Source organism: Pelophylax lessonae (genome assembly GCF_965119305.1).
Source record: "Pelophylax lessonae genome assembly, chromosome: 4".
NCBI lineage: Eukaryota > Metazoa > Chordata > Amphibia > Anura > Ranidae > Pelophylax > Pelophylax lessonae.
The window spans coordinates 606,789,769-606,802,625 of NC_138771.1; the positions used below are offsets into that span (position 1 = coordinate 606,789,769).

The following is a 12,857-nucleotide window of genomic DNA, read 5'->3' on the forward strand; positions in this document are numbered from 1 at the left end:
GCTCTTTTTCCTTTACTGAGAATCACTTCACTCATCCAGGATAAGCTTGGGCACATCGTGTCCCAGCATACTTGCTGCATGCTAGATCTATCTAGCCCAGTGGCTCACCAAGGACCAGTTCACACCATAGAAACGCAGTCCAGGTGCTTTTCTGCATACGCGTTTTTGGTGCAGTCCAGTGAATTTTTTATTTTATTCCCCCCCCCTCCCCTTTTAACTTCTTGACCCTAAATAAGGACAGGTGTTTGATGCATTTTTACAGTGGTCCAGTGCAGGAAAATGCAGCATGTGTTTTTTTTTTTTTTTTTTTTTTTTTTACTGGAACTAAGCACTGGTGTGAACTATGGCATTGAAAACCATATAACCTACTTTCCATGCATTTTTTGATGAAGAAAAACTGTACTGAACTGCATCTGTTGGTTAAATAAATCTCTCCTAAATGCGCACTGTTTAGGAGATAATTTAGGGAGCACCAGCTGATGTCACCAGTGCATCTCTTTAAAAGGCATACCTGTGCTGTAAGCAGTGACTCCCGTATGCATGCGTGGGAGTGATGTTGTCATGGCTTGGCCATTCAAGCAGCCTCATACCCAGGTGAAAGATGAAAGCACTATCGGCAGGGACAAGGTGCCGCTGGAGGGCTTCGTTTCGTGTCAAGTCTTTCATAATGTGCCGGTATGCGATGCATGACCAGCACATTATGCCTATACCTGCAGGGTTTTTTGTAAACTTGACTACTGCCTTCAGAAGCCAGGGACGTAGTAAGTTAGCACAGGCAGCCTCCATATTTCTCTCTGCACAGACGCACCTTAACTCATTTATCCTCTTTCTAGGTTCCACCCCCACCTATGAACACAGCAGTTTGGGCCTGGACCCTACAAGTGTCACTCTTAAGCCGATGGAAATCCGCACATTCCTTGCAACAGTGCATTACAAAAGATCCGCAGAGCAGGACAGCTGATAACCCCTGTACAGCCAGAGAAGGAGACCCCCCACCCCTCTGACTGCCTGAAGACCAGTGCCTTGCTGACTATACTGTACCACTGTCTGCCAAAATGTAAAAAAAATAAAATCCATTATATTTTGTTACGCTAACATAAAAATTCTGCCTTTTTTATTTTTGAGGTTGGTAAATAAAATTGATCAAAAAAAAAAGTAAGCAAGCATGCTTCCATTTGAGCTCTGTTGTCAGTCCAGCTACAATAACAGGCTGGCGAGTTCATAAGTTTGTTAGATTGTCACATTCCATACTGCAGTGTCATGCAGGTAAAGTATTCATCAGCAGGGTGGCGTTTCATTTTCTGATACAGAATCATCTTGGCACTTCATTTCTGAATCTGGGAGTGTGTGAGAGTAACGGCAGTCATCTCCGAGTTCACAGGAACCCTTAGAGGGGAAAGGAAAAAAAGGAAAATACATTAAAAATAAAGACAAAATGTGTAACTTGGGATCTTGAACATGGCCACCAGGGGACCATGCAATGGGCAAGGACCTGCAAACAACGTTCCCAGAAAGCCCTTGCTACACAGCTTGTAAAAATCCTGTTTTGAGGTGATACAACAGTGTGCATGCAGGTCATGTATATTTGTGCATGCTGTACAGCCCTGTGCAAGAGCCCTAAGGATCTATTTACTCTGCCCATTAAAAAGAGTGGACTAACTCACCCCAAATCATGCCTGACACTTTTTTTTTTTTTTCTAATGCAGTGCCCTACCATGAGTTGCCTTGTGGCACCCAACAACGGTTTTTTGAAGTACCATTCAAAATGAATGTTTATGTAGTAAAACGTGTTTTACATGTGGTACTGTGATGCAAAAGTGTAAATGGACCCTAAAGGGTAGGTATGTCCCCAGTGGTAAAATTAGCCTTTTGTGACAGTTATGGAAAATCCAAAATGTTACTGTTGTCACCACAAAAGTCAGGGCAATAATCTTTCAATTAGGACACGTCACAGCTGTGTAAAACAGTTCTCTCTCTCCATGAACTTGACAGAGGGTTCTAAACATTTCCTACTTTATCCCAAACTAAAATTATAGATACTGCTGAAAGTGTTCCTAACCCAGGACCCTGATTTCATTATATCCGGTCCCCAACTGTACACAGAACTTTAATTATTTTAGTAAATGCCTTTTCTCTTCCGCAGTCTTGTGTCTATTTATTTGTATCTGGTTCAAGTTTGTAGAAGGAGTTTTCATTCTGCTCTGACTGTCCTAGAAGGGTGCAGGACCCCTGACCATCTGTCTGGACAGTGCTGATTTACATGTAATCTACCAATACACTAACATAGGCTAGGGGACAAGCTGGACATGCTCAATCAGGAGATGGGTTGGGCACAGAGGAAGAAGGGGAGGATCAAACAGCTTTTTTACACAATGCAGAGGAATAACCCCTTAGGTTCCACAGGGAGTATAACGAGCATGTTTAACTGCAAATCCAGACTGATTTTACTGTTGTAGGTTAAGTAACACTTTAAGACCAAATTCAACTTAAATGCACTTTTTTTATTATAATTATTATATATTTTTACAGGAGCCTGCGGTGGATTACGGGTGCAATGGCTCCTGTAGACGCTTTCTACAGTTCTCTGCCCATACCTCTGTACAAGCTTTCAGTTGCACAGTCAATATGGGTGTAACATGGTGCAAAAGGTACATTTTAAGGAAAACTTGTACTGATAGAAATATATAAGCCATCATTGCTAACCGCCTCCTGCAGATGCTAGGTTCATATTTGGCTGTCATATTTTACAACATTTAATGACCTAGAACAGACCGATCAGGAGTTTGGAATTTACTGGCCTCATGCTTGGTGTATTTTAGATTTCTCTCAGTACAACAGAATCTTTTCTATGAAGCCTATTGGATGAAGAGCATGTGCTGGACAGAAATCTGACCTGTCTGAATTTCTTGCAAGGAAACTGTTTCAAGTTGGCATCTTCTGGTGAGGCTTTCCTCTTGTTTTGGTGTTGCTTCCTTCTGTCTTCCAGACTGGTCGAAATGCCTCCCCTAACAAAATAAACATGGCTCATATAAGAAGAAATCAAAGCAATACTACACTTGGAATTCCATAGCAAAAAAAAAAAAAAAAACTTTAAAAGAAATATATGGGTTTCAGTAAAATAGAAAAAAAAAAATCATACCTAGGTGGATGAAGCATTGGTCCCTCCTGCTAGCTCTAAGACAGAGAATTGAGCGATCAAACACTGCTGATCGCTTAGCTCTCTGCAGACAAACTGTAGCACTGGCCTGCGGAGGGGGTGCAATGTGCTAGCTTTATCTCCGCTAAAAGGCTGAGCCAGCTGCGCAGTCCGGCATCTGGGTGGCTCCTGACCATATGGTCGTGATCTTGCCTGGGACTGGCACTGTGACTTCAGCCGACTGGGCTTCAGCATACGCTCAGATAAAAACGGGTCACAGGAGTGCAGAACAAACCGCACTCCTGCGATCCACAAGTACAGCCAAAAGTTTTGCCTATACTTTACTAAAAAACACAGTATGTATGCAGAGAACCATGGAAGCCAGTCAGAAACCAGCTGATATTTTAATAAAAGTTTTTTAGTCTATCTATATTCATAATGTGAAATTTCAAGCATGGAAACATATGGTAACAGGCTGAAACTATTCAGGAAACAAAAAAATGGACTAATTCAATATTCATCTAATTTTAGTTATATAAAATTCTTAAGATCCATTTTAAGCAGCGCATTCATAATGACTCTGGGTGGTAGACACTTACTGTTTGTCAAAAATATCTTTTGTGAAGAACATCTACATACATGCAACACCTCATGTAGACTTCAGTAATATGAACATGTCCTCAATTGATCATGGAAGTTTATTACTGCAGGGGGATTCTAAGGGGGGGGGGGGGGGGTGAAAATCCCTGGTAAAAGGGGACATCTAATCTATAGGTGCAGATCAGCCACTTTAGACCTCCACCTGCAGTTTATATAGCCCATAAAAAAAGTCAACTGAAGTATCTCACAAAATGTTCTCATACTCTTTATTTTTTTAGAAGCATAAACTTTCATAATCGTAATTCTAAAAAATAAAGTTCCTGAGCTCCTCAATGGGACCTAAATCTATGCTGCTCAGATCAATTTTGCATGGCAGGCTAGCAGTAAGGCCTTATTCTTAGGGGCGCACTTTAAGTGTGTACACCCATGCAAAGGCCATCTTTGTTCATCGGGATGGACAAGTGTTCCATGTATCTCTGTGCAGACAGTCCCATTCATGTCAGTAGGGAAGGAACAGCTGCACAGACAGCTCCCAATTTGAAAGTCATGCAGGTGCGTGGCCTTGAAAGTACCCAGTGTGCACTCATGACCATACACCTGCATGGCTGTCAGACTGGGAGCAACGGCTCCTGCATCCCAATTGACATGAATGAGACTGTCTGCACAGGAATGCATGGAACACTTTGTGCATCCCATGTGGGTAAACATGGCCCTTGCCTTGAGGCCACAACCAGGAAGCTGAACCTGTGTGTGTGTGTATATATATATATATATATATATATTATATCAAACATGGTTGCTCTGTGTACATAGAATTTCATACTATACACAGAACCTGGGTTATGAAACCGCTGATAAGCTGACCACTTTACATGTAGATATTGAAAGCATTAAGGACTTCAACTCTCCTTTTAACCCATCATCAAAAGTCATGTGATGTCTTATTACCCAGCTTTAGCTCGTGCTTTTGGGCCCCAATTAGCCTCAGGGTTTTCCTGGAACCTCTTTAATCCCAGTTTTCTAGACTTCGGATTGGCATCTTCCCGCACCCCAAAATTGGCCTGGATGCTGTAAAAATGCATTCACACAATTACAAGCAGCTCATTGCATCATTTCCAGTGTACATTGTTAGAGATACGGTATATAAATTATTACTGACCTGGGCTCTGTGCTTAGGATGTGATGTGCTGGACTTGTCTCAGACAACCTTTCCCTTTTTACAGGATTCTGCTTTTCCTTTAAAGAGACCACAGACAACATTTTTTGGTCATTTTTCTACAGCTCAAATAGTCTGCTTATATTTTGCCCTCCTGGTCCTCTTCTCTCCCCCCCCCCCCCTTCACCAACATGCTAATGACATTTTAAAAGAAAACATTTTATTTTTTTCATACATTTCATTTTAGTCCCGGTGATGTCATTGTTGGGTCTCTGCGAGTCTCTATGCATGTCAGGCCAATTCTGGAGGGACCAGTAGGATGCTGTTCATAGTTTCCTGAAAACATCACAGCACCGTGCCTCAGTACTCCTCGCAGGAGCCCCTCAGACCTGATGCAAGCAGTGGGTCAGCTCTTCGGAGGAGTTATGCTAATATAACATATTCTTTGATGAGTGGGTGTCAGTCTGGAGGTGTAGGCATTTCTGGGAAGACTGCGCTAGAACGTAAACCGCCCGAGGTAATATACACATGTGCGGCTGAGCTTTCATAACCGAAAGAACTGCAATTCAATGAATAGAAAGGAGTAGGCCAAGGGTAGTCAGGCTGAGGAGAAAAGGGCTAGATTGGGGGTGTCCAACCTTTTGACCTTCCTGGGCCACATTTGGAGAAGAGGAATTGTCTTGGACCACACAAACAATAAGGCACCAGTGACACATTGCAATTTTAAATTCCAAATTGCTCAGCAATAGCAGCAAAACTCACCACGTGTGTTTGGGCGCCATTCATTCTTAGTGGCACCTCAAGTGTGGTGTAATGTTACTTCGATTGTCACATGCCAATCGTGGCAAAATGCATCACACAAAGCGGTCACCCAAAAGAAGCTCCTGCTCCTTCTTGGGCGACAATGATTGCGTGATAAATTTTGCTGCGATTGTCACACAGGGGGGCGGGGAAATCGCTTTGTGTAGGAGGTGCTGTTAAGAATGAATGGCACCCAAACATGCATGGTGCGTTTTGCCACGATTGCAGTGCGATTTGGAATTGTGGGCAACATCACAGAGATTCTGCTTGCGATTCAAAATTACAAAGTGTAAATAGTCTAAGGATAGCTGATGAGCAGAAGTTGGTAGATACCATGTCCTGGGTGTGTACATTGTGGGGGGGGGGCTAGGCACAGTGTCAGGGGTTGAGGATGGAGGGGAGCAACAACTGAAATCTGGGGGAGTGCAGCCCACCCCCAGATCTGGCCATGCGGCACTTACTTGGTTGGCGCTGGCTAGTGGGAGTCCCCTGCACGTGCCGCCGGCGCTACCACAAATGGGTCCCCTTCAGATGTTCCTGGACCCTGCTTTTTTATGCCAGCCACCACCGAGGGTGCTATGCCAAACACAGCATGCCTTCAGATATGAACATTCATACCAGCACATTTACAATCAGCAAGACTGAAGGGATGTTCATTCTTTTAATTATAGGAGTGTGTTATTATTCATTGCTACTATATCACAAGGCGTACATTGAACCTGTGAAAGATATCTATTGTTTCAATATATCAATGTAGTTAGGATATTCCTAATTGGCCAGATCATTACACAACATTCTTACCATTTTTATTCAATCCGAGTTTCAAATAAAAACATGGTTTTTCAGAAAGCTTTTCATTGTGCTTTGGCCTCTTGATTTTGACCAATGAACACTGCCCATAACATCTGGCCGTGGGACCCCCCATCACTGGGCCGCAGGGGGGACCCCCCATAAAATAAGGATACCAAACATGAATAAGAAAAACAAGAAATTGGGATAACAGGAGCACAAGGTCTTACTGAACTGACACCACTTCACAAAACTGCTTACTAACAACCTGGTGTGATCAGCTCTTAGTAAACAAGCCATTTGCCTAGATTTCAACTTGATCAACTGCTACAGAAGAAGCCTTTTAGTCGAATGTACAGTAAAAATACTCCTATGTGAATGTTTTCCCTTCCAAACGATGAGTCTGTTCAGCCAGTCTTGTGATCCAAGCATCATGTTTGACAGCTTGATCAGATCCTGGACTATTTTGTCATTTACAGTGCCGTTTGGTTTTGGGATGGAGAAGCGACTGGTTGTGTCCAACACAGGAGAGGTTTCCTTTCCGGTCTCCATCTTCAAACTGATAGAGATACTGTTCTATGCACCTGTCACCAGAACTGGTGTCCCCATCTATATATTTCCCCTGCCCTCCTGTTCCAGTGACAATCACTTGATTCTCAATTCCCCATCACTTTCAGTCCCGGGTGACAAAAATTCCTTGGACACATGAAGTTATTGCAGTCTGTGTTCCTACTATATAGATTTACCCCATGACAAAAAAAGGTAACCCTTTCCCAATTTATCCAAAACTAACAAAGTTATGGCTATAGAGGTCTGCCTCCAGCCTGTGATTGGACAATGAAGGAACAGCAGCACAGTGATGGGTCCCTTGCCCCTCCCCCCCGATTTGTGTCTAAGATTCCACCCCTATGATGACACAGTGCCTGGATGACGCTTCTCCGGGTGTCTGGCAGAAGTTCACTTTGAATAGCATGCATTCCAAGGCTGACTGGGCAGAAACCTACATGGAATAGCGTTCTTTCCAAGGTCCCCGGTTATCAGCAAGCAGGGTGCAAACCATCCTCTCCCTATACAGTACAGTACGTTTTAGAGTGAAATATGATGCCATCCTGACGTGTAGAAGTATTTAATCATGTGTTATGGTAGACTTATGCCGTGGAATATAGCCGGCTGTTACAGTGAAGGGGTTAAAGATTAGGGATGTCTCACAAGCTGGGAGTTAATGTAATGGTTTTTGCAGCCCCACCTTGTGAAACCAGTTGAGGGGAGGAGTGAGAAAGGGGGGGCTTGTCTCCCGAAATGCGTCAGTTTTCTAACTACAGATACTGGGTATCCACCATACTGGAGTTATAATTTGATGGGCATACATTTCTTCTCATGTTTGTATGTTTTTGGAGTTTTAATAAACTGACTATAGTGTTGCAGATAATTTACTAGGCCAAGGTTTCTCCAGAGGTTGCAAGGGGTTCCTTGAGCAATGGGCAATTTCTGCCTCTCAGATAAGTTCCCAATGACACCATTGTTCCTTTTAGCTCTCTGTAAGGGGGTAATTCTTCCCAATGATGACAAGAGTAAGGAGCATTCACCCCACTGACTGTCACACTAATGTGTCATGAGTTGTAGATTTTTAATTTTTAGCAGGGGTTCCCCGAGACCAGAAATTTATTTCAAGGGTTCCTCTGTGTTGAAAAGGTTGAGTAAGGCTGTACTAGGCATTTGCACCCTCCTTTCTTTTCATTGTAGTGTTCTGGAGTTTCTCCGCTCAAGGACAGCAGCAGCGACTGAAATATTGCCACACTATGGGATGTGAGCCTAAAGGCCTGTACACACGATAAGAAAATCTGTAGGGAAATTTCGTCCGACGACCGCTCTGCCGATTTTCGGATTGTTAGTATGGTGCTTCCGACAGCCGACTGACTTTTCGGATGACAAAATCCTGATGTACAGGCTGTAAAATTGTTGTTGTCCGTAATACAACGTCCGATTTTCGTCTCATTAGTACAGATTTCCACGGAAAAAAAAAATCTTAAGAGCAAGACTAGGCATGCTCAGAGATGAAAGAACACATAGAAAGCAATCCAACACATGACATCACTTCTGAAGTAGAATTCTGTCGTACGGGAAAATTCGTATGAAAATAACCTCTTCACTTTCCACATCAGACTAGCATGCCCCAAAAAACGGACGACAGATCGTTCGATAATCTGATCGTGTGTGTACGGGGCTTTAGTGAGCGCTGAGGTTTGAGTGTGAAAATGAGAAGACAAACACCACTCAGGTCAGCAATCCCAGTGCTGCGAGTGCTGGCCCTGGCTTGCCGTCGCTGCAACAGTAGAAATGAAGGAGAAATTGGCTGCACACCACCAGCTGCTAGGAAGAGGATTCCTTTTTGAGCATGCATCAAAAAGGTACACAGGATACAGAGATAAACGCGTTTCACACTTTCAAAGTGCTAGTTCATGATATAAAAGAAACCGGTTATACTTACCTGCTCTTTGCAGCAGTTTTGCACAGAGCGGCCCCCAACCTCCCACATTTAGAGTCCCCCGCCAGCGATCTTGGCTCCTACTCTTCTCTAAAGGGCCCTCACAGCAAGCTGCTTGCTATGGGGGCACTCGTGTGGGCTCAGTCTCCAGCTGGGCACAGCACAACTCAGCACTGCCCCCCCTCATCACAGGATTTGACTGACTGCAGCAGGAGTAAATGTGTCCCGCTGCTGTGGGATAAAAGGAGAAGAGCTGCTGCAGGTGGATTGAGGGTGGGTTCAGGTAAGTGTTTAATGTAGAAAATGCATTCAGGTTAAAAACTTTTTTTTACCAATATAAGCTGGCCATACACTGGTAAAAATACTGTTCAAAATGTTTTTGTTTTAAGAATATTTAATTTTCTAAACATTAGTGGGGTCAAATTGACGTTCGTTTTTTGAAAATTTGAAGGAGCAGGATGGACCATTTTTCCTCAAATGAACCAATCAGTGTTTGTGGTTTTCGTTGGGAAAAATTACATCGAATGTCAGGTCACCGAATGTACTGAGAATTCTCATACGAACCTTCATTCAAAAATCTACTAGTGTATGGCCAGTTTTAAACTGATGAATACAAACATAAAAAAAAAGAGATAAGGACTCACCCAGCACCTCATTATATCCCAGATGACAGATGGCGGCGCGTCAGTTTTGATGGCGTTCTGACAAGCATGTGACAGGGAGACCTTGTACCCAGCATGCAGCAGGGCAGACCTGGAACAGAGGACAGTTCACCATATAATACAGGTTTATTCAGGCATATCTAGATGATAATACCTCTCACAATGTTCACATTGTAGTAGATCTCTATGCCAGTAAGAGGACTACAGTATTAGAAACTTGTAATGGCTGACCTTGTCGGTTGTTTTTAAAACCTGCAATTTTCTGTGCGGTTATGCTTGCGTCAGGAAAGTTGCTGATCCAGAATAATTATGCAAGCCAAGTGTATGGACAGTGGAATGACTGCATGCTTGGTAATCATATAATTTAAAGAGGAAGCGGTCCTCAAGTTTCACCAAAGAGGAAAAAAACCTACCGTTAGTTCACCGATAACGGTATTTTTTCTAACCTTCCAGGACGGCAAACATATGAGAGATGAGAGGCTCCACCCAACAGGAAACATAACTAGATCACAGCTGTTAAAAGGCCCCACCCTTCCCCTTGTCCCCAAGGCTACGTTCACATGTCGGCGTAGCGATCGTGGGCAGAATCACCACAATTCTGATTTGCAATAGCACCCCAAACGCTGTGCGATGTTGCTGCGATTTTCGCCTGCCGAATCGCGGTAACATCGCGCAAAAAGACATGGTAACATGACACCCCAAAGAAGCTCTTGTACCTTTTTTGGGCGTAATGCGTCCCACGATTTTTTTTTGCGTGATGTTACCGCGATTCGGCAGGTGGAAATCACAGCAACATCGCACAGCGTTTGGGGTGCTATTGCAAATCACAGGCAACGCACAGGCATCCCGCGATTTGCAATGATTTCCGGATCGCGGGCAGAATCGCGGTGATTCTGCCTGCGATCGCTACGCCAACATGTGAACATAGCCTAAGTAGTTGAAAACTATCTCCTCACTGATACACAAGGGATCTATAAGCACATATGCACTTACCAGCTGCCATTTACCTTACCTTACTCACCCTTTTAACAGGGCGGGAATAGGCCGGCCGTCCTGGAAGGTTAGAAGAAATACCGTTACCAGTGAACTAACGGTAGGTTTTCTCTCTACACCTTCCAGGGCGGCAAACATATTCTTTGCTCTGGCCCTGAACGGAGCAGGGGGAAGAATGAAGGAAAGAAAGTATATACTGCTAGGGAGGATGAAAAGGGAGCAGAGGGGAGGGAGATGCATGAATTTGCAGTGCTTGCTGTATATTGTTAGCACTTCACATACTGGTTTGCCTTGTTGCCTGGAATTCCTCTATACGATACTCTAGGGGGCCTAGTCACACTTCTGCATTGTCGTAACGCACGTCACATGCACTGCAGTTCTATTTATTTTGCATTTGAGCCCAAGGGGTTAATTCTCTGCATTGTGTAAAAAGGCTGTTTGACCCTGTCTTCTCTGATCCTCCTCTTCTTTCACAGTCCCCAAACCAACTCCTGATAGAACAGAGCCTTGGGGGCAAGCTGCACATGCTCTGTTTGGTGTGTATTGCTAAAGAGGTTTTTTTTGTTTTTTTTCTTGGTAGAGTGCATGCGATCAGCACAGGGCCAATCAGCACTGTCCAGGCAGAGGGTCAGGGGTCCTGGAGCCTCATTGGACAATAAGGGCAGAATAAAAACTCCTCAGGGCCAATCAGCACTGTCCAGACAGAAGGTCAGGGGTCCTACAGCCTCATAGGACAATAAGGGCAGAATAAAAACTCCTCAGGGCCAATCAGCACTGTCCAGACAGAAGGTCAGGGGTCCTGCAGCCTCATAGGTTAATAAGGGCAGAATAAAAACTCCTCCTACAAGCTTTAACCAGACACTGATAGAAGTCTGCTGTATAGAAGACTGCTTATACTGCTGATGAGAAAAGGTGTTTAGCAGTTTATATTCATTGAAACTATGGCATTTCCATGTTCTGTGTACTGTGGGAGACCAGATATAGTTAATGCAGGCGCCTGGGTTTAGTAACACCTTAAGCCGCACAGGCGTCAAACTGGCGGCCCTCCAGCTGTTGCGGAACTACAAGTCCCATGAGGCATTGCAAGGCTGATAGTTACACAAGCATGACTCCCACAGGCAGAGGCATGATGCGACTTGTAGTTCCGCAATAGCTGGATGGGCACCAGTTGACATCCCTGTGGCTTAAGGCAATGTCCCTGTGTTGCAGTGCATTGTGATGCATGGTTTTGCATTGTGGTACATTATCTTACTAAAGATGGTTCAGGTCAAATTTTCATCATGTTCAGCCATTCATTCCAATCGGCTGCCTAATCGTAACATGATGTGCATTTTTGCACTTTACCAGGCTCTAAATCAGGGGTCTTCAAACTATGGCCCTCCAGTTGTGCAGAAACTACAATTCCCATCATGCCTAGTCATGTCTGTGAATGTCAGAGTTTTACAATGCCTCATGGGATATGTAGTTCTGCAACAGCTGGAGGGCCGTAGTTTGAGGATCCCTGCTCTAAATCTTTGGCTATGGCAATGCTTGCCTTCTCCGCCTGCTTCCTAGACAGCATAGCATCTTCTCCAGAGATGGCAAACCTTGGCACCCCAGATGTTTTTCGAACTACATCTCCCATGATGCTCATGCACTCTGCAGTTAAGCATCATGGGAAATGTGGTTCCAAAACATCTGGGGTGCCAATATTTGCCATCACTGTTTAGACTATCAAAGCTGCATTTTATCGATCTAAAAGTTGGATCCTTACCTGAATGGGAGCAGTCCGGGGGTGTTGCAGCGAATTGTACTGCTCAGATTGTCCAGGGTGTAATATAGCGGGATATCCAACTCCTGTCATGTGGAAACAATAAAAACGTGAATTATGTCTGCTGTGGGGTCAGATACATTTTGCATGTGTTGAACAGCAGGTTCATTACTTAAGCTGGATACACACTATACAACTTTTGTTGTTAGATTTCCTTTAGCGTTACCTTCAACTATGTAGTGCAAGGCCTGCCTGATTGCATACAAATTGAAAGAGCTTAGATTTGACCTCATATTATATGGTTTTGGTAAATCTAAAGGAAAAAAATCTAAAGACAATTGTATAGTGTGTATGGTCCATAAAAGTAGTGAAATTGCAATCTTGACAGGCAGAAAGTGAAAGCTAAACCCTCCTGCCTGCTACACATTCCTATAATGTCAGTCACTATGATGGACTACCTCAGTGGCCAATAGTAATGTGTGTAA

General features: G+C 43.8%; 2 protein-coding genes across 4 annotated transcripts in view; one reads left to right on the forward strand and one right to left on the reverse strand.

Moving 5' to 3' along the window:
- MAN2B1 (mannosidase alpha class 2B member 1) overlaps positions 1–961 on the forward strand; it is a gene marked incomplete at its 3' end in the record, with an annotated part of 70,408 nt that extends 69,447 nt beyond the window's left edge. The window contains exon 24 of the mRNA XM_082257196.1: positions 834–961. Within this exon, the coding sequence (XP_082113322.1) occupies positions 834–961 (128 nt within the window). The remainder of the gene's footprint in view (positions 1–833) is intronic.
- A 278-nt stretch (positions 962–1,239) lies between these two features.
- TRMT1 (tRNA methyltransferase 1) overlaps positions 1,240–12,857 on the reverse strand; it is a 41,055-nt gene continuing 29,437 nt past the window's right edge. For all 3 annotated transcript variants that reach the window (XM_082255811.1, XM_082255812.1, XM_082255810.1), the window contains exons 12-17: positions 12,376–12,458; positions 9,612–9,720; positions 4,896–4,972; positions 4,685–4,804; positions 2,894–3,005; positions 1,240–1,386 (exon numbers count right to left, since the gene is read on the reverse strand). In XM_082255811.1, coding sequence (XP_082111937.1) covers positions 1,279–1,386; positions 2,894–3,005; positions 4,685–4,804; positions 4,896–4,972; positions 9,612–9,720; positions 12,376–12,458 — 609 coding nt within the window. In that variant the 3' untranslated portion in view covers positions 1,240–1,278. The remainder of the gene's footprint in view (positions 1,387–2,893; positions 3,006–4,684; positions 4,805–4,895; positions 4,973–9,611; positions 9,721–12,375; positions 12,459–12,857) is intronic.